This window comes from Caenorhabditis elegans, chromosome I (genome assembly GCF_000002985.6).
Source record: "Caenorhabditis elegans chromosome I".
Lineage (NCBI taxonomy): Eukaryota > Metazoa > Nematoda > Chromadorea > Rhabditida > Rhabditidae > Caenorhabditis > Caenorhabditis elegans.
This window is the reverse complement of record NC_003279.8, coordinates 7,188,448-7,207,748: the sequence shown is the minus strand read 5'-3', so window position 1 is coordinate 7,207,748 and position 19,301 is coordinate 7,188,448. Positions and strand designations below refer to the sequence as shown.

Sequence of the window (19,301 nt, the reverse complement as noted above, 5' to 3'; positions counted from 1 at the left end):
TATATTTAAATAGAACTGTCTCAGATGTTTCATTGTCTCTTACATCCCTGCGCGTCTCAAACTGGATCTTTTTTTTGTCTTTTCTTTTGTTGCATCTCTTACATTATCACTGACATATTTATTGCATTTATCGATTATTCCCTGAGATTTTTTGTAAAGAAATGAGCGGTGCTGCAGCAGATGGAATTGACGATAGAGATATTCCAAAGCAAGAATTTTTGGATGCAGCATTCAACGGAGACATTGATAAAGTTAGTATTTATTTAATTATGAATAGTCTAAAAATGTTACAATCTTAAAGATCGACGGTTTGCTACGGGATAAAAAAGTTCATATCGATTCAGTAGATGATGACCAAGTTACGGCTCTACATATTGCAGCAGCTATGGGTAATAATAAATTAGTGAGTTTACTATTTAATTTCTACGGAAAACTCTAAATCTCAATAAAAACATATTTTGCAACATCACAGGTTGTTCGTCTTCTTGACTATGGTGCAAACATCCACGCGGTCAATCATTTGGGCATGACAGCTTATCATTATGCAGCTCGGGAAGGGAAGCTAGCTGTTTTGGATACACTCATGCAACGTGGAGCATCAAAAAATCAGACAACAGCCCTTGGAGTAACTGCATTAACACTTGCATGTGCGGGCGGCCATGCTGATGTCGTTCGAAGACTTATCAGAATATCAAATGAAACTCCACGTTCAAAACAATCGTTGGCACCAACTCCTCTTATTGTAGCAACTTGTAGTAAATCTCCACAGATTTGTAGTTACTTGGCTGAGTGAGTTTTAATAATTCTAAACGAAATGTCTTTTGAGTTTTACCAAATCAACAGTCTGATAATCCTCGAGTTAAATTTGTTTTACAAATGAACAAAAAATGGATTTCTATAATTTTTTATGATTTTTTTCTCTCAACCCATAAAAATCTGAATAGTTTGGTTACTCCTTCTGAGAATTTGAAGTTTTTTGTTGATCACCGATGTATGTATTATTTTTCAGTTTCCGTGTTAATTTAGATGAATCGATGAAAAATCTGGGAAATCTGACAGCATTATCAATGGCAATAGTATGTACTCCAGGAGTTTATATGGTTCGAACTTTGATTGATCTTGGTGCAAGTGTCAACAAAAAGGGACTAGGTGATAAAACAGCAGAGGAACTTGCAATAATGCTTAACAGAAAGGATCTTATACATTTTTTCAATGAGAAGAAATCTTATCGAAGTAGTGAGTTTTTACTTTTATTTTTCGAGTTTTTGGATGTTTAATTACTAGAATGTATTTCGTATTGACAGGAATGAATGCTGATAGTGATGTACGAAAAGAAATAAAAAATGACCACATAATCGAAAGAGAGCTGGGTGCACCGGCTCAAAATGGAGTGTCTCCACTTATGTACGCAACCACTGTTCGCAGTATTAATTCGGTAAGATTTAAGAAACAATATTATTTCAAAAAGTCGCTGCCTGTGACAGCGCAATCCAATACTACACATTTTTCAGGCGAAACATCTTGTTCTGCATCGAGATTCAGATGTGAATATGAGAGATAACTTGCATATAACATCATTACAAATTGCAAGTCTTCTTAGAGTTGACGATATTATACCACTTTTATTGCAACGGAGAGCCGATGTTACGGTTGTTAATAAATACGGGTCGACGGCATATGATCTGTTTTTACTGTCTTGTGGTAATGTTTTAATATTAGAACGTTTCTTAAGATTAAATTTGTATTTGTTCATATTTTCAAGACAGTTTCGTGCCCCTTTGTTAGCTAAAATTTTACTCAGAATCAGAAAACTTGTGAACGGAAAACAAGAAAAAAATCAAAACAAAAAAGGCGCTAAATATTTAGAGCGTTACCAAATTAATAAAAATTTTTTATTGACTCTGATGTTAACCGGGCATGTTCAGATTTTCTAGAGCCTGGACAACTGCGTGGCCAGCTTCATTGCCATCGCCCGATTGACTCAAAATCAAATTTGAATAGCTCCTCTTCCAACATTTATAAAGCCCTCCGGTCACAAGTAAGTATTCCAAGAAAAAAGCGATAACACTGATTTTTTTCAATTTTCAGGGTATTCTAACAAAGGTGGGCTCTCAAATTGGTATAAACTCAGCAAAAATCGAATTAATTGAGCCGAAACATTGGCTCGCGGCAAAAACCAAATACCAACCGGCTAAACTCAGAAATAACTATGTAAGTTGAGTTGCATAGACTTTTTTTTATCACAACAGTCATTTCAGAAATTTGCATCCGTAGAAGATATTTTAAAATCTTGCAAAGTTGCAAAACGTCCAGAAACGAATGAATGTGATAACGAAACTGAAGCAATCAGGGAGTATATGGAGGTAAGTCTAATTTTCTGAAAGCATTTTTTTTTGATTTTTGTTTTGTCGCCCCATAACCAATAATAAATACATTTTCAGGAATGCCAAAGTTTTGCTGTCTTTTGTTTTTCTGATTTCTATGGAGAACGAGAAAATAACAAAGCTACAATTCCCGATTACTACGATAAAGCTCAAGATAATGCAAAACGTTATGCATATCTAAGAATGGACGGTTTGGATAAAAAAAATAGTGGAAGACAAGAAAATGTTTCGAAATTAATCCCAGTTCGTCCACGAAAAGATAGTATTGAAAGAGAATACAGAAAACCTCGTAATATTGCATTGGTAGATTCACCATCTCAAAGTCAAATGAGGACAACTCCAAGAATGCTTAAAAAGAGAGATACTGACTATTTTTCTGCTCAAGCTGGAAGAGCACGTGCTTCTTCAACTAGTTTGCAAGTTCCAACTGTAACGGTTACAAGGCAGAGGCACGTAACTTCTCCAGTAATCGAAGGTATATACTTTCACATTTTTGATTTTTCAAATACACAACATTTGACAATGAGATTTCAGATATGATATGGAATCATTTTGTTCGTCGTGGGAAGAATGAACTGATGCGTGTACTGCAAGCAGCTGAAATTGATAAACACGTTTGTATTTAGATATCAAATTTATGTGTATAATACAATGTTGTTACAGAGTTTCTTCTCGCTACAACAAAAAGATCTTGAAGCAATGAACAGTTACACTCCCGAGAATATGAAGCTTATTGAGGATATTCAAACTGCAATTCTTAGCCGATCACTGTAGATTTCAGTAAACGCCATTAATTCTAATAAAGCTTTCTATAATTCCGTAAAGCCTGGTGGCACAAATTTTGATTTAATGAAAACTGAAATATACTCAAAATAGGTAGTAAAACACTTCAATTAAACGTGGCAAAGCACCAAACTTTTTGAAAATTTCAGACCCTTTGAGGAATTTAAAGAATTCTTACATGTTTGAAGTTTTAGAATCTAAATATTTACAAACAATTAATTCTAATATTTAACTTGCAAAAAAATTGTGGCCAACTTCCAGAATTGATGAGAGAGAATGAACCGATTTAAAAAGCAATTTAAAAAATATCAGTGCAATATTGGGTTATTTCAGAACCATATAGAGAAAACCCATATTCTCCTTCAAGCTTTTTTGTACCAAATTTTTAAAGCACCCAAACATACTTTTTCTTGAAAATACGTAACGTAGCCAACTTGAAAACTTTATCAGGAGTTTTAAGTTTCCAGAGAAACGACATAGGACCAATTTCACTCTACAAAGTTTCTACTGAACCGTATACGTTGATCTTTTGTACGAATTCGAATACAAGAATATTTTTACTAATGCGTGGTACTATAGTATAGTACAATTAAAATTTACTCGTTTTGGTTTCTTGAAGGTCTCATCTTTTTCCCGTTTAATTACCATCTAGTACGCTTTGTTGTTCCCTTACGTCTAGTTACCTTTCCAAATGCAATTCAGTTCCTTTGTTTCGTCACGTTATGGATGGGCTCCGCGAGCTTCTGCCCATTCGATTGAATAATAGTTGTTGTATGCCATACGAATGCCCATCAATTTGAATGTGCTGTGCCGCCAAATAGAATAATGTCCAAACGAAATGGACGGGTGGAACGGAGGCAAAAAACTATGATGAAGTATGGAGAAGGCAACTATGAAAAAAAGAAGAAGTTTTGATCTGAGGAGGGCACGGTTCCGCGCCGTAATTTGCAAATGCAATTTGAAGAAAAACGAGGTGACAGTTGTTGAGGTAAAGGGAGGAACCAGTTATTTATGATGGGTATATAAGTATTCAAACAATTTTAAACTTTCAACAATATTCCCAAATTTTCATGATGTGGGAAGTGAAGGCAGTTGCAGCTGTCTCTACTACTTGTTCATTAACTGCAATTGTTAGCTGTCTAGTTGTGCTCTATGGATTGTTTCAAGAAATGGATGATATTGAATTACAGGTGTTTTTAATATTTTTACAAATGGAAATTCTGAGTTTATATTTCTTAAAAGAGTAGCGGCCTTAACCTTATCTGAAATACTGAAAAATCACTAAAAATCGTGATAGAACAATTCATAATTTATTTTTTTAAAATTAAGTCACATTTTGAATAATTGTCAAGCTTTTATCAATAATTTGAACTTTCTGAAAAATCTAAAGCTCAAAAGTTGTTTTTTTGTTGTTGTAATTTCCAGTAATACTCATTAAAATCATCTCCATATATCCACGTGTTATTGCTTCATATATCTTATTCTAGGTCAATGAGTCGATTCGTGTGTTCCAATTTGAAACGGACCCAGCGTGGCACGACATGATGGATGTGCAATCTTCAGTGACGCCTCCATCTAGAGCACCACGAAATCCATTTGAAAGTCATTTGAAAAAGAAGAGACACACTTATGGCGGACTTCCATCATGGTGTCAGTGTGAACCAACGAAACCCGTATGTCCTCCAGGTCCTCCAGGTAATTATGAACTTTGAATAATCTAGAAAAATGTTCAAAGTTGTAGGCCCACCAGGAAACTCTGGTTCTCCAGGAAATCCAGGATCACGTGGAGTACCTGGTGAAGATAATCATCAGATATATGAACCAATACAATGCCCACTTCCATCACGTGATTGCATTATTTGCCCTGTAGGACTCCCAGGTTATCCAGGGCGAGATGGTCTTCCAGGAGAGCCAGGTCCTAATGGAAAACCAGGAAATCCGGGATATAGAGGGGAAGATGGAAAGCCAGGGCGTCCAGGTGAACCTGGCTCCAGTGGATTACCAGGCAGGCCAGGATCTGATGGAAAACCGGGACTTCCTGGAAGAGATGGGAAGAAAGGAATAGGATTGCCTGGAAGAATGGGTAGACCTGGATTCGCTGGAAAAGAAGGCCAACCAGGTATTAATGGAAAACCAGGTCGAATGGGATTGCCTGGTCCAGCCGGGCCTGAAGGAAAGCCTGGATATCCTGGAATGTTGGGAAGGGATGGAATTCCAGGAGAACCAGGACTGGCTGGAGGTCCAGGACCTGATGCTGGTTACTGTAAATGCCCGAATAGAGGAAATACCTACCGCAACCCGTATCCATACCGTGCACGATCGAAATATCATAAACAATAAATATTGGTTTTTGAATACAATAAAAAGTTTGTGTATATTTAATGTGCATTACAAAAAAATATGTTCATTATTTTTACCAGAACGCTTCAATTTCTCGTTCCATTGGGACACTGAATTCACTATAGAACTGCTAAAAACAACAAAACCTTCTCATTTAATTTTTGAGATAATATTCAGATATCAATCTTCTGAAAAAGTTCAAAACAGTATTTGTCAATTTTCGAAGCTTTTCGAATTATGGGCACTTGTTACCCACTTTCCAAGTTTCTTTACGCGTAATTTTCCTCTATCTCTTTCCATCTTTTCTTTTTTTTCTCGATTTCGATCAAAATGAAATGAATCGGTTGCGTGTGGCACCAAACAAAGCCGCTAATCGGATGCGTCTCTTCATTTCATCTACTATTCAGATCATGGTGGCACGCGCCAAATTTGAAATTCACTGCGAAGATGAGTGACAGTGATGAGAGGGGAGGAAGACACCTTCTTTACTTCACTCTCAACGGGAGATTTCTTCTTTTTCTCTATATTCACATACAGTTTAACTGAACCTTATGTATGTAGCTCTTAACCTACGCTAACTTAATTTTGGGACAATATATAGGTTACTGTAATTTATGGCAAATGAGAATCATTTTCAGTATTAGGTCATCCAAAAAGTTATTTTTTCCGAGTGCTCCAGGGTTTTGGAATGTTGCCAGTGGTGAAATAGTTTACAGCTATTCCAATGGATTTAAAGAGTCAAAATATACTGTGAAACTTTCCAAAAACCCTTTGGAATGTTTTTATCAACAGTCAAATAGTGGCTTTTACTCACCCATTTTGGAAGTCGACCAAAAAAATTCTGTAACTTTTTACTTGTAAAATTTGCGTTTAAAATGTTTAAGAACTCTATCATGTTGCAATGCTCGAAACTTTGGGGTTTATTTTACCCTAAAAATGGATCTTGCACAATTGAGCTGGGTAAATTAAACTATCTACCTTTGCTCTGATACCCGTGTGAGATGTTCATCTTAATTTCGGAACACAGAAATCTTCTCTTAAACATATAAAAAATTTGCTCTTCCCATTAGGTTTCCTCACATTTTTACGATGTTTTCTGTGAGTAGAAACGAAAGAAACCAAAGATGCTTCACCGGGAGAAATGGGGGGACCCCGTCGTCATTTTATTCAGACCAATACCAGATGTGCGGTCGGAAGAAGGGACAAAATGTCTGTTTCCTACTCTGATCACATTGAATCTATGAGAAAACGGTCGAAAATAGCAATAAGAGAAAGAGAATGAGAGACAAGGAAAGCCATGTTGTGAAAGAAGGAGAGTGTTTGGAAGAAGCATTGATTCATTGAAATGGATGCTCCAAGAGAGAAGTTAAATGGTTCTTTCCTTGATTTTTACTGAACTATTTTGACTTATATGAATCCCACTAAAAGTTTTATTGATTCTAATATTTGCGAGTAGCTTGACCTTGTTCATCTGTAATTTAAAAAAAAACTTTTGTTTTAAGACTATTTTTGTTACATTATCTGATAAACGGTGTACGTCAACTTCTATCCTAACTCAAGCACTCCGAATATTATTACTCAAGTCTTGACAGATTCTCAGCCAAGTTAGTTTTTTGGGTGAAACTTGGAATGGAAAAGGAGCTGATTTGTATGACATTTCTCAATTTCTTCTAAATTGCATGGGTAAAGAATAAAAAGAAAAAAAAGAAAATTATGTATTTCAAGTTGAAATGTTCCCCTTTCTCTTTTACGCCAGCATATTGTATTTGGGAATCGATTCAAATAATTGATCAGTTTTGCAGTTTGTTCATTAAACAAATAAAAATATCTCATGCTTCACTTCATTTTTGTTCAAAATGTGCTAAATATATTTACAATTTTCCATCACATAGTTTGATTTAGTCGATTTCCAAATTCTATTTTCTCTCTGCAAATTTCCCTTCAAATAGTATTTTCTATTGAAAGCCTCACAATTACCTTACCTCCATGTTGTTTTTGATACAAAGCTCTATGTTTTTCAAACATATTCTTGTCCTTGAGACCTACTATGTTTTGTTAAAATACCATATAACACGGTTATTACAAAAAGTGGTGGAGATCAGGTTTTTGCTTTTTTTTACCGATTTCTGAGAAAAAAAAAACTGAAAAAAAGCAAGATACTCTTTTTTTTAAAATTGGATTGATTATCCTTTAATTACCATTTCCTTAGGATACATGTACACATAACTTGATTGTTTAGATTTGTTATTATTCTTTTTCCTAGGTTAATTTTTTTAATTTAGTTTTAATATCTTTTTTATCTTCGTCACTACTATTCATTTATAGCCACTGAAAATCTAAATTGAATTGCTCTCCAAAAAAGAAAATAATTGTGTAAGAGAGCGAGAGATTTGTTCCTCAAAAAGTGTCATTTGCACAACGGCGGCAACTAATTGAAAATGAGAGAATTGTTATATTTTCTTCAATTCGTTTTCCCCCATCCTTATGAAGTGATGAAGAAGTTAGTATACGGTAGTTTTATTTGGATACGATTGAAGAGGACACAAGATTCTACTTTATTTGTCAAACAATCTGACAGCCGGCGTCTTTTGAAGTCAGGTTAAGCATGGTTTTACCGCATTTTTCAACAAGATTTTTCTGTTATTTGCAGATGGCATCTGCTTTGCTTGTGTAGTAAAAGTATCTAATGCGTAGAAATTTGTAAAGTTTTAACTTCTTTTCCATAGGTGTGATTTTAAAAATCCCTCACCCTCAACACCTTCGTGGGTTGATTTGATGAAATGTTTTTATGCGTATCCCACCGTAACCCCAGGACCCCCGTCTTCTGTCAACTTTGCTTCTCCCTGAATCCCATTCCATTTGTACTATTATTGGTATTGAAGTACATCCCAAAATGTGTTCCATCGTCTTCTTCTTTTTCTTCTTCTCCGCCTATTCCTTCATATCCAACTAAATTTTATAACTGTGCTCATCATCATCTCCCACTGAACACGAATCATTTTCAATCTCTCTTCACTCTTCCAATGCTCCTATAACACAATATCGGCTCTCAGTTTGTACAGCTGCGCACCCCCAACCAAGGGATCCTCATCGTCTACTTCTCTATCACTCTTTATTCCACTTTTCCCTACGTTTTTATGCTTTCGGTCTACTGTAGTTGTTCGTCTCCCTTCGAGACAACCTCGTATTGTTATAGGGAATATTGTTACGCAATGCTTCGAGATACCCACAAAAAATACATTCACCGTTGCGCAATGAGTTATTCATTACGATATTTCAATTTTTCCTGTTCTCGAATAAAAAACTGAGATGGAAAGGTCGCCTGGGGTGTAAGGAAGGGCTACCATGAATCATAGATGTATGGTATACGGTAGAATACGTAAATTTGAAAGTACGGAACGGAAGCTTACAATTAGAGAGCTGTTCAAAGTTCATGCGCAGTTCTGAAAGAAATTTTAATTGTTGAATGTCTTGCACAAAAACCACCGATAACGCTCATCCTTTTAAAAACCAAGAAGAGTTGTTTCAGAAATATTATAGAAATACCGTAATAAAAATGTAAACAATCGACTGTTTTCATGATTTTAAAATGAAAAAAATTTTTGAATAGGAAGTTCAGTATTTGGACATTTTAAAATTTTAGCTCTTAATGAAGTTAATCTCAATCACTTCAAACCAATCCAGTTAATCAAGTTAGATTGTATTGACTGTCACCTCTTTATCCTCTTTACTAACTAACTGTGCCAATAATTGAAAGAGACTGAAATCCGAGTAATCCGTTGATTCTCATCAGGTAATCTGCATAGATTAGTGCCACCGTTAAGTGTGCATTCACTGTCACGTGTTGACATTCCATCAATCATGCACCACTCGATTATGTGAGAGTCCCTTCTGTAAATATATCTTCCTCTAATAGTTTGTGATGTGTGTATTATCTAAGTGTTCCTATGGGAATCCGTTTGTGTTACAGTTCAGTTATAAGTTATAACCGAGAGGCATGAACTTTAAAAAAAACATCACTAAACGTATAACGTTTTTTTAATCCATCATCTATTAATTACATTTTCAAATATTTGGTAAGGCAACTACAAATTAAAATTTGAAACATAGGACAACCTAACCACCTGGTACTTGAAATTGAACTCATTGTTTTTGCTCCCATAGTTACCAAACAAATACTTCTATGGTTTGAGAATTTCGCACCTAACCTTTAAAATTCCCCATTCCCACGAACTATTTTACTACGAGATACAACACGTGTATAACGCAAAACCACAAAACTGAATCATAAATTCGCGCGGCGGGAGGATATCTAATTGTAAGAGAGAAGCAATCATCAAAATTCTAGGGCTCATAAAGTTTTCGAGGCTTTCGGTTGGCAACACGTCGTAAATCATTTTGTTGATCTCCGCACCGCCCATTCATTGCTGGCAGCCCTTCCATCTGTCCGACCGGTCCGACCTTGGTGGTATTTCAAAATCCAACATTTTTTCTTGAGTGAGGAGGTTTAAAATGTTTAATTTTCAAAATTGTGAACTGTTTTAGGAGCAATTAGTGATTTTTTAGTTGATTTTTTTAAACAGGGAATAGGGCTTACAAAATGTACGCAATAGTCTGAAAAATGACTAAACATTTTAACTACGTTTTGGGAAAAATCAAGACACCAATAGAAAAATATCATTCAACGATGAATCATGTTTGAGATAACGTAGTCGTTCAGAAAATATTAAACGAATCAAAAGCATGGAAACACAAATTTTATTGAGCCAAAAATTAGTGTCGATGAAAAAATGACGATATGACCGTAGATTTCAGCGTTTGATCGCTCATTTGAATCACTGTGTACTTCCGATACCTAATTCTTGGTACATATCAGGGGTGTGCGGCAAAGCTCAAAATTTGCCGCGCTCGGCAAATTCGGCAAATCTCTTTTTTCAATATTTGCCGAGCACGGCAAATTCGGCAAATTCGGCAAAGTTGCCGTGCTTAACAAACTCGGAAAGTTTTGATAATTTTTGATGTTTTTTGGAACACCAAAACTACCGAATTCTTAACACACATCTGGTTTCTGAATTAGTTCCGTGTAGTATGTCTATTAAAGCATAAAACTAACTCAATTTTGTGTCATTTTACTAAATTTTTGGCGAAAATCAATCAAAATTGTACTGTAAAATTTTGACGTTTGCGGCAAATTTCGAAATTTGTCGAGCTCGGCAAATTCGGGAAATCTACTTTTTTGAAATTTTGCCGGGCTCGGCAAACGGCAAATTCGGCAAATTCGGCAAATTCGGCAAATTTGCCGCACACCCCTGGTACATATTGCTGATTCAAATCAAGTAATATGTACCAAGAATTATTATTAAATTAAATTATCTGACATATCTGCTTTCAACAAGTGTACCTAGATTCAAATCCAATAAACTCTATAAATTCAATAATCTAATTCTTCGATTCAAACACCCCTTGACTATCCATTAAGCGTGTCTCTCTAGGTGGTGCTAAGTGAGATCCAACTGTCACCTCATCATCACCCCCAACTCTTATGCTAATTCGAATGACGGATACATGCTGCGAAGTGGGTACTGTTCTCATCTCACAATTGCTTTTTGAGAACATTGTAGAGAATGTGAAAGAATGAGAGACGCATGAAAATTTCATTGGTGACCCGTTTTAGAAAGGGTGAAAATGGGTGAAGGAGTTGTCGATGCGGAATGATTGTGCTCGTTTTTTTTTTCCTTTTTGAGTCTACAATTAGTGATGTGTTTTGAGGTATTTGGATTGTGAGGACAGGTGAAATTATATATTTTCTGATTACGAGAGAAAAGACACTGATAGCTAAAACTTTAATAAATCCAGTCTAGATGTCAAAACTTCATTTTTTAGTATTGGTGCGTATCAGGGCGCCTATCGTAATATTAGATCTTTGCTTTGCAGTTTTGTACTTTATTTCCTTTTATTTCCTTTTATTTTCATTTATCTTTTTTTTTCACTATCAGAGGTGTTTTCAAGGTGAGAGGATGGGGAGGAGGACTGAGTCGACTCCAAACTATCACACAATTAAATATAAACCATTTGACCCTAAAGGGCATGAGAAAAAACAAATATGTCGGCAAGCAGTATTACCCAAGAAATCCATATTACGTAAACGTCACACAGTCTTCTCCGTGTTTAATCGGTCTCTTCTTCAGGCGTTTGCACCTTGTTACGTACAGTCAACCTTAGGTGATTGAGCCTATTAAACGACTAGGAACCCTTATAATTGGATCTGCAAATTTAGATGTTTACAAGTAGAAAATATTGGTTAGTTTATAGTATTCACTATAGATGTGCGTCAATTAATCAGTTAGCTTTTTGAGAATAATTTTTTGTAAGGAAAATTTTCAATAAACTTTTACCGCAACTTGTTGAGTTTCGGTTTCCTGTGCCTTATCTAGATAAAATACCCTATTTGATCTGTCAATGATCAGATAAATCTTCTAAAATGATTGAAATCTGATTGAGACCTATCTTTACTTGCATCCCTTTTTCAACATTCTCAAATAAGTATCACCATTTAGTTAATCATATTTGTAGAACAAATTCGTCATTATTACCGTATTTCTAACTTTTTCTAACCAAACCATTGAGCACTTGAATTTGATGACAGCTGCACTCCGTCCCACAATAGACACCTCCCCAAATACTCTCGAGAAAAAAGTTCCAGTACCGTATACTTTTGACAACATCTGTCAAAAAATGCACTTTAGAGACGGGCATTGGAAGTATCATTTCTTTTTATAATTGTTGGTTTATTACCACAGAGAGACAATTTTAGGATATGGCTCAAGATATTTGAAGACTCGAGTAGTCCCACAGTATTGTGATTGCTGAAACTTCTGTTGTGAATATGAGTAACTTTATTCTAATAAAATATACCCCTTTCCTGTGCACACTCTTTCTCTCACTCTTACCATATTCTGAAGAATTAAAATTTCAGAGATCCCTACAAAACTCTAATAACATGCTTCAAAAATGAATGTACTCCCTACAGTCGGGTGGCGACATTTTCCCCCAAGAGAGCTGACCTCTTCTATTCATTCAATCCCCTTATTCATTCAATCCTTCCCCCATTTTCCTCTCATTTCACCCAAAAAAGACTGGTGAATGAATGGTGGGAGAAGAGATGGAGGACCCCGGGATAATAGAGGATTGTGTGCTGCAGGAGGTAGAGAGAGATGGTTGTGGGCGTGACCTCTCCCGATCATCGTCTCTGCGTCTCTTGGATGTAGACGGTCCCCGGGAGAAAGAATGTCTGCGTCTATGTACACCAATATACTGTTTATGTCCCTTGAATGGGCTTTTATACGCGTCCCTCCACTACCACCACCCTCGAAGAACCATTCCTAGCCACCCGCATAGCCGCTAAGAAGGGGGGAGTGCACTCTTTTCGTCTTTTTTTGTGTCTAAATCTGTTCCGTTTACTAGCTTTTCAAGTTCATGATCTTACTGTAATAAAACATAGCACATATTTTGAATGAAATACATAATGTATCCCATCTTCTGATTTTGAAAATTAAAATTTCTCTCCTCCCAATTTTCAATTTTGGATCTTTTACCAAATAATTTTGATCTGCATTACTTTTTCTCACTCCTACAATGTTTACGAATCCTTACCAATTTTGAATTTAAACAAGAACGCAAATGTATTGTAGGGCAGTTTTTTTTTCAATTATTGAGTTTATCAAAAAATGTATATTTGCATCCGAAATGTTACTAGCTCACGTTTAAAGCTTTCATATATATCTTATCCTACGTCTGAATTTAAACTAATTATTTAGATGGGCCTGAAACCCTTTGATCCATCACCCCTTTACTGTTATTTTATTGCTCTTTCGGGATGTCATCCATCCGATAATCATCTACAATGACATCTACATTTACAACTATTTCTTGATACCATCTCAACATCATTACCTCCCTACAAATTGTTCTCCTTCAAGTAACTTGCTCCTAATAATTTATACCGGAACTTAGTAGATCTATTGTGACGTCACAATTATTATTCTTTATTGATCTACCTTGCCTCTTTTGATCTCGTTTGCCTATTTAACCAAACGAGGAGAATCGATTATTTTCTTCTTTTTCTTATTCTCAATATTTCTTCAAATGGGGTTGTCTTGACGAAAATCTAATCAGAATATATTTACTAACCTAATTTTTTCACCTGCTGCTCCAGCCCAATTCCCTACTTATTCCCTTTCCTCTCCCCGCTTCTCCGCTGACTTTATTTCTTTGACATTACTACTATAATCGTCTTTCATATCATTTCGCAGAAATAAAGTTTTCAGAACCTCAATGGCGGATCCAAATAGCCAACTTACGTCAGCCACAACTGTTGCAACTGCCGCCATTGCTCAACCACAGGTTATGCTTCCAAATGCATATGATTATCCTTATAATATTGATCCGACAACGATTCAGATGCCTGATTATTGGAGTGGTTAGTCTTTTTTTCATTTGAAATCTATTATAATTTCAATTATATCATTTGGTAAACCAAACCAAACATGTTTTCGTGAATTTGTTAAAAGTCGCTTGTAATCAGTTAGAAATATTGGATAAATTGCAGAAAAAGGATATAAGTTTGGTATTACTTATCTCGAATTGTTGAATTGTTGATTTTATAAGCTCGCAAATTTTTAAAATTTACTTTAAGTTGAAACAAAATGTATAACTCTTTTAATGTTCTAAAATTTTGTAAAAATCTGGTTTGCTCTAGTAAGTAGTTTATTAACCAAAATGTTTATATCTCATTTCTCAAGTGCAAGTCATCTAAATAAACATTTTCAGGATACCATCTCAACCCGTATCCTCCGATGCAAACAACGGATATTGATTATTCATCAGCCTTCCTTCCAACACATCCACCAACTGAAACCCCTGCTTCCGTAGCTGCTCCAACTTCTGCAACATCTGATATTAAGCCAATTCATGCAACATCATCCACTTCAACGACGGCTCCATCTACTGCTCCAGCTCCAACTTCAACTACTGATGTGCTTGAGTTAAAGCCAACAACAGCTCCAGCCACGAATTCTGCAGAAACATCAGCGATTGTTGCTCCACAGCCTCTTACTAATCTTACCGCACCAATTGACGCAATGTCATCAATGTATACATGGCCACAAACATATCCAGGTTACCTTCCACCTTCAGAAGATAACAAAGCAAGTGAAGCTGTTAATCCATACATCTCAATCCCTCCAACATATACATTTGGTGCTGATCCATCAGTTGCCGACTTCTCATCGTATCAGCAGCAACTTGCTGGACAGCCGGTACGTTTCTATTCTTCTTGGTTTTATTCGTGTTTTACTGTTTTACCACAAGTTAATCTCGACGAATGATTGCTTGGCCCTCCTCAGCCGCCAAGCATTCACGTATGCATAATCCGCTTCCTTTTGATGTGAGCCGCCGCCTTCTGAAGATTGAGATGCATGCAAAAGGCGGCATCTTCTTGAGAAGAACACCCTGTGCGCACTAAACGACCTCCAAAAAAGTCACTAATGTAAACATAAAACAAGGAGAAACATACAGAAAAGATGGATTAGTTACATAATTAGGCAAAGTTTATCGCTTTTTTTGTTGGAGGAAATTTTTGAGATTCTTTCAGTTTTCTTTAAAATAATTTTTGCCATATGACAATACTAAACATTAAGATTCTGAACTACTGTTGTCGTGAACAAAGTTTTGAGACCCTGATGACATTTTTTTGCGTTCCAGTCTTGAGAAATCTAGAATAATATGGTAAAATCCCTGTATCCAACCTCTGACTAGTGAATAACTAAATTGGCCAAAATTTGAAGCTCTTGCTTTTTGCATTGTTACCCAATAGCCGGTCACATTTTCTGATGGTGTCCTCGAAAACCGAAGGGGGCTATTGACCGACGTCGCCGCATGATTAAGTGGTGAACAGAGACGGTCACATTGCGGGGTTCAGTACATTAAAGAGATCGATTGATTTGACTCGGCCCCCAATAGTACCATTTGAGAGAATTAACTGACTAGCAAGGCAAATGAAATTAATTCTTTGTTTTGTTTCATTGAGAGAAAAAGTTGAGTAGTTTTAGATGAGGGTTATAGAAATTATAAAACCAAAAACAATGAAATATTGCAGAATGGTCTTGGTGGAGATACCAACTTGGTTGACTACAATCATCAATTCCCACCAGCCGGTATGAGCCCACACTTTGATCCAAATGGATATCCAGGAATGACCGGAATGCCACCAGGATCAAGTGCATCATCTGTTCGAAATGATAAGTCTGCATCAAGAGCAACGAGCCGTCGTCGGGTACAAGGCCCTCCATCTTCTGGAATTCCAACTCGCCATTCATCGTCTTCAAGGCTTTCTGATAATGAATCAATGAGTGATGACAAAGATACGGATAGGAGATCACAGAATAATGCTCGAGAAAGGTGAGGAGTTTTTTACTTTTAAGACGTTTTGAATTGAACATTGGAAATTGACAATTACATAGTAATTTAATCGAGATATCTCCAAATCTAATCTAATACAAAAAACTTACAGAGTACGAGTTCGTGACATCAATTCGGCATTCAAAGAGCTCGGACGAATGTGCACACAGCACAATCAGAATACAGAACGGAATCAAACAAAATTGGGAATTCTACACAATGCAGTATCTGTGATTACACAATTGGAAGAACAGGTTAGATAATTTTTCATATTTTAAAGAAACATTCAAATTGTGAACAAAATTAATTGGCAATTGTTCGACTGCTGTATTTTTGACTTTGAAGCACATAACATTGCGATGGAATTTATTCGAAAAATTTAAACAAAACACTGAACAAGTTGAAATTTATAATTTTACAGGTTCGTCAACGAAATATGAATCCAAAAGTGATGGCTGGAATGAAAAGGAAACCTGATGATGATAAAATGAAGATGCTTGATGACAATGCACCATCCGCGCAGTTTGGACATCCACGGTTTTAAATTTAAAAATTGACTTTTTAAGCATTTCAAACTATCATTCCCAATCTTCTCCCAATCATCCATACGGCTAAAACTCTCTAGCATATTGTTTTTTTGTTCAAACTATTCAAATGTTCCCCTTCATCTCCCTCCGGATTGGAGGTCCTGTGATTTCTCAACTTCAATCAGTTTTCAGTTTTAAAAATTTTAAACTTTATTACAAGATCATCACAATTTTCTGTATGTTTTTAATTTATTTTCTCCTCTAAATTTAAATCAATCAATAGCTAATTCTAATATTTCAAGTATTAAAATTAACTTTCATATTATTCATTCATTCAATCAACTTCTTCCAACTTGTCTTATTTTTTGTGTGTGTGTATGTGATAAACCATAGCTAATTAGTATCTACTTGAAATGAAATGGTCCACTCAAAAAAAAAGACACCGCCAACTAATTTCACACATGAATTACTCTATTGGGTAACTGTTTCAACACTTTAATTATCCAAGCTCCGATGAAGTGCTAATGTCCTTCGCAGTATGGATTCCACTTTATGTTGAAAGGGATTCCCATTTATAATTAGACATTTAGTTTGACTTTCTAAGTCGTTGAAACGAGATGTTTTTTTCATGGTCTGTCAAAACTGATGTATAGGAATATTGGATGTATAAAATGTCAACAACGGGAAAAAATGTGATACAAACATAATTCATTCACCTTGATCAAAACAAACAAAATTTTAAAATTCAGAACCCTTTTTGCATCACTCAAATTAACTGGAAAATGGCTTTTCGGACAAGTTCAATTGCATTTGGATGTTTAAGAATTGCCATGTGATCAGCTTGAAATACTTCGTGTACAGTAACCTTATAACCATTATTATTTCCAATCCAATTAGTGCACACTGTAGCTGATTTTTTGTTCACTGTCCCGTCTCCATCACCCATGAATTCAGTTGGTGGATAATCTGGAAAGTATCCGGGAGCCCATGAAAACTTTTCCGGTGTGGGGACTCCTGTTCCATAAATACAATGAACTGGAACTCCTGGAGAACTTAAATTTCCATTCAGACGGGCGGCCTGTTTGTATTGTTCCCATCCAACCATGTAATTAATGTCTTGAAAGAATTCTTTAATATTTCCAACAGTGTAGTTTTTGTCAGCAGTTGTCGCTAATATTTCATGTGGTTTCCATGCAACTGGACTTGGAAACAGAAAGGCCGAAGAGGAGAATGATCTGAAGAACCAAATAAGTTGAAGAAAAACATAATTTGGTAGTCTTAGCACCATAAGAGTAAATATTTCACTTTTAAGTTTCCAAACACCTCAAAGTGCTTACCTTTGCATTGCTCTCAAGCTACTCGGTGGTAGAATAACTCTATAATAATTCATATTATATCCAGATGCAAATAATCGAACAATTTGCATTGATCCAGCCCATGGAGCCGCCAAACTAACAAAACTCGATATGTATTTGTCTTTCCAAGCCTGGAAACAATAAGTGTTATTTCATCTAACACCTTTCAATTATCTCACCTGATCCACATAATTATTCAAGAAATACAAAGAAAGGGGATTACCCATACTGTGACCGACGAGTACGATCTTTTGATTGTCATTCCAGCGATATGTGGTTTCAATTAAGGACTTCAGTTGAATGAGATAATCGTTTAATTCATCTGAAATTGTTTAGAATTAAATACAAAGTTGGTTTGGTAATTCGGAGTGCAAAAAAACGGTTTTGCTGATCTTTGTGAGCAAGTTCGCAATTGGAAAGTTGGCGCAAACGGTACGCGGACTTTTAGCGCGGGTATAAACCAGAAAATGTCAATTTCTATGAGAAACAAATGAACCTATGTATTCTCTTAATTCTGAAGGCTCAACTCACTTGGGGATTTTCTCCAATCAAAAGGTGCTCCAATGACATTTTTTCCTCTTCGATAACCCCATGAAACCATCGAATCAACGATATCAAAGAAGTATCTTCCCTGTGATGCTTTACTCTTATCCAACCATTCAACACTTTCAGTTGCTCCAAATCCAGCAACTCTAATGTCAACTCCTGGCATGTTTTCAGACAATCCTGTGGTTGTGTTGAACACTAATCTGAAATGTTATTAAATTGATTTTCTTTGCTCTGGAAATAATGAAACTTACTGCATGTTATCAGCCCAACAATCAATAACCAAAGGTGTGAAAAGTTGTAGATTAAGCCAAAGATCAAAATAATCGGCTGTCTGCTTGGAGCAAACATAATGCACAACTGATGGTTTACCCGTTAGATTTGATTCCAGCTGGCTGCCTCCATCACCAGGCACTGAAAACTATACAATATATTTATTGCGATTTTTTAAATTCCAATTTGCTAAAAACGGACTAAAACTAATTTGGAATGTATGAAACTTTTTAGAACTCGTATTAGAAAGTACTAGATATCTTTTCAATTCTGATCAAATAAAACATCAGAACTGAGAACTTGAACAATTGTGGATGTAATTCAAAAATATAAAATTTAAAATTTAAAATAAAGAAATATAATTACAGTAGACCGACCGAACGACTTGAAAGATTTAAAGTTAAGAAATCAAATAAAACAAAAGCTCACCGAGAATCACCGGAAGTCCTTTCGCTTGTGATCTGCCAAACTTTCCAAACCATTTCGTGTCACTTTTTCCAATTAAAACCAAGAAAATACACAAAGAAACCAGGATATCCCGCATCTGTTGAACTGACCAGTCGGGTATGATGATGGAGGCTCCACTATGAGCTCAATCTTCTCCCTCCAACCCTTTTTCTTCTTTTTCAGTCGTT

The 19,301-nt window shown here is 35.8% G+C and overlaps 4 protein-coding genes and 1 non-coding gene across 6 annotated transcripts; 3 read left to right on the top strand and 2 right to left on the bottom strand.

Annotated features, from left to right (window-relative positions):
* Positions 1–31: 31 nt before the first annotated feature.
* On the top strand, positions 32–3,208 carry mlt-2 (ANK_REP_REGION domain-containing protein). Its single transcript, NM_059635.4, has 12 exons — positions 32–251; positions 302–403; positions 473–789; positions 1,010–1,236; positions 1,305–1,435; positions 1,512–1,701; positions 1,926–2,038; positions 2,089–2,211; positions 2,259–2,363; positions 2,442–2,859; positions 2,919–2,998; positions 3,048–3,208. The coding sequence occupies exons 1-12, from the start codon at positions 162–164 to the stop codon at positions 3,156–3,158; spliced, it is 2,007 nt and encodes a 668-aa protein (NP_492036.2). The 5' UTR covers positions 32–161; the 3' UTR covers positions 3,159–3,208.
* A 1,007-nt stretch (positions 3,209–4,215) lies between these two features.
* Positions 4,216–5,544, top strand: col-61 (Nematode cuticle collagen N-terminal domain-containing protein). Its single transcript, NM_059634.2, has 3 exons — positions 4,216–4,357; positions 4,655–4,862; positions 4,909–5,544. The coding sequence occupies exons 1-3, from the start codon at positions 4,241–4,243 to the stop codon at positions 5,505–5,507; spliced, it is 924 nt and encodes a 307-aa protein (NP_492035.1). The 5' UTR covers positions 4,216–4,240; the 3' UTR covers positions 5,508–5,544.
* Positions 5,545–5,919: 375 nt separating this feature from the next.
* Positions 5,920–5,973, bottom strand: C01H6.10. Its single transcript, NR_050249.1, has one exon. It is a non-coding gene; the product is annotated as an Unclassified non-coding RNA C01H6.10 (non-coding RNA).
* A 7,855-nt stretch (positions 5,974–13,828) lies between these two features.
* Positions 13,829–16,961, top strand: hlh-2 (Helix-loop-helix protein hlh-2). Of its 2 annotated transcripts, NR_002347.1 has the most exons (6): positions 13,842–13,986; positions 14,337–14,658; positions 14,703–14,824; positions 15,664–15,965; positions 16,078–16,219; positions 16,387–16,509. NR_002347.1 is itself a non-coding variant. In NM_001026410.5 (5 exons), the coding sequence occupies exons 1-5, from the start codon at positions 13,842–13,844 to the stop codon at positions 16,507–16,509; spliced, it is 1,200 nt and encodes a 399-aa protein (NP_001021581.1). In that variant the 5' UTR covers positions 13,829–13,841; the 3' UTR covers positions 16,510–16,961. The 2 variants fall into 2 exon arrangements, 1 of the variants encoding a protein (NP_001021581.1); NM_001026410.5 differs by having other exon boundaries at positions 13,829–13,986; positions 14,337–14,824; positions 16,387–16,961.
* Positions 16,962–17,167: 206 nt separating this feature from the next.
* plag-15 (PhosphoLipase A2 Group) lies at positions 17,168–19,284 on the bottom strand. The gene is made up of 6 exons (NM_059632.6): positions 19,096–19,284; positions 18,648–18,807; positions 18,379–18,596; positions 18,027–18,169; positions 17,830–17,978; positions 17,168–17,727 (listed from the first exon to the last, which is right to left on the bottom strand). Exons 1-6 carry the CDS (start codon positions 19,208–19,210, stop codon positions 17,259–17,261), a joined length of 1,254 nt encoding a protein of 417 aa, NP_492033.1. The 5' UTR covers positions 19,211–19,284; the 3' UTR covers positions 17,168–17,258.
* Between the last annotated feature and the right edge of the window lie 17 nt (positions 19,285–19,301).

What these genes read in the sequence shown, in the direction of transcription:
- plag-15 (NM_059632.6), bottom strand. Translation starts at nt 19,210, where the DNA reads ATGCGGGATATCCTGGTTTCTTTGTGTATTTTCTTGGTTTTAATTGGA. An exon ending in TGTTGGGCTGATAACATGCA is followed by an intron (nt 18,597 to 18,647) that starts GTAAGTTTCATT and finishes ATAACATTTCAG; the next exon opens with ATTAGTGTTCAACACAACCA. An exon ending in TGAATAATTATGTGGATCAG is followed by an intron (nt 17,979 to 18,026) that starts GTGAGATAATTG and finishes TATTGTTTCCAG; the next exon opens with GCTTGGAAAGACAAATACAT.
- mlt-2 (NM_059635.4), top strand. Translation starts at nt 162, where the DNA reads ATGAGCGGTGCTGCAGCAGATGGAATTGACGATAGAGATATTCCAAAG. An exon ending in GAAGAAATCTTATCGAAGTA is followed by an intron (nt 1,237 to 1,304) that starts GTGAGTTTTTAC and finishes TCGTATTGACAG; the next exon opens with GAATGAATGCTGATAGTGAT. An exon ending in TCTGTTTTTACTGTCTTGTG is followed by an intron (nt 1,702 to 1,925) that starts GTAATGTTTTAA and finishes GGGCATGTTCAG; the next exon opens with ATTTTCTAGAGCCTGGACAA.
- hlh-2 (NM_001026410.5), top strand. Translation starts at nt 13,842, where the DNA reads ATGGCGGATCCAAATAGCCAACTTACGTCAGCCACAACTGTTGCAACT. An exon ending in AGCAACTTGCTGGACAGCCG is followed by an intron (nt 14,825 to 15,663) that starts GTACGTTTCTAT and finishes GAAATATTGCAG; the next exon opens with AATGGTCTTGGTGGAGATAC. An exon ending in CAGAATAATGCTCGAGAAAG is followed by an intron (nt 15,966 to 16,077) that starts GTGAGGAGTTTT and finishes AAAAACTTACAG; the next exon opens with AGTACGAGTTCGTGACATCA.
- col-61 (NM_059634.2), top strand. Translation starts at nt 4,241, where the DNA reads ATGTGGGAAGTGAAGGCAGTTGCAGCTGTCTCTACTACTTGTTCATTA. An exon ending in TGGATGATATTGAATTACAG is followed by an intron (nt 4,358 to 4,654) that starts GTGTTTTTAATA and finishes ATCTTATTCTAG; the next exon opens with GTCAATGAGTCGATTCGTGT. An exon ending in ATGTCCTCCAGGTCCTCCAG is followed by an intron (nt 4,863 to 4,908) that starts GTAATTATGAAC and finishes TCAAAGTTGTAG; the next exon opens with GCCCACCAGGAAACTCTGGT.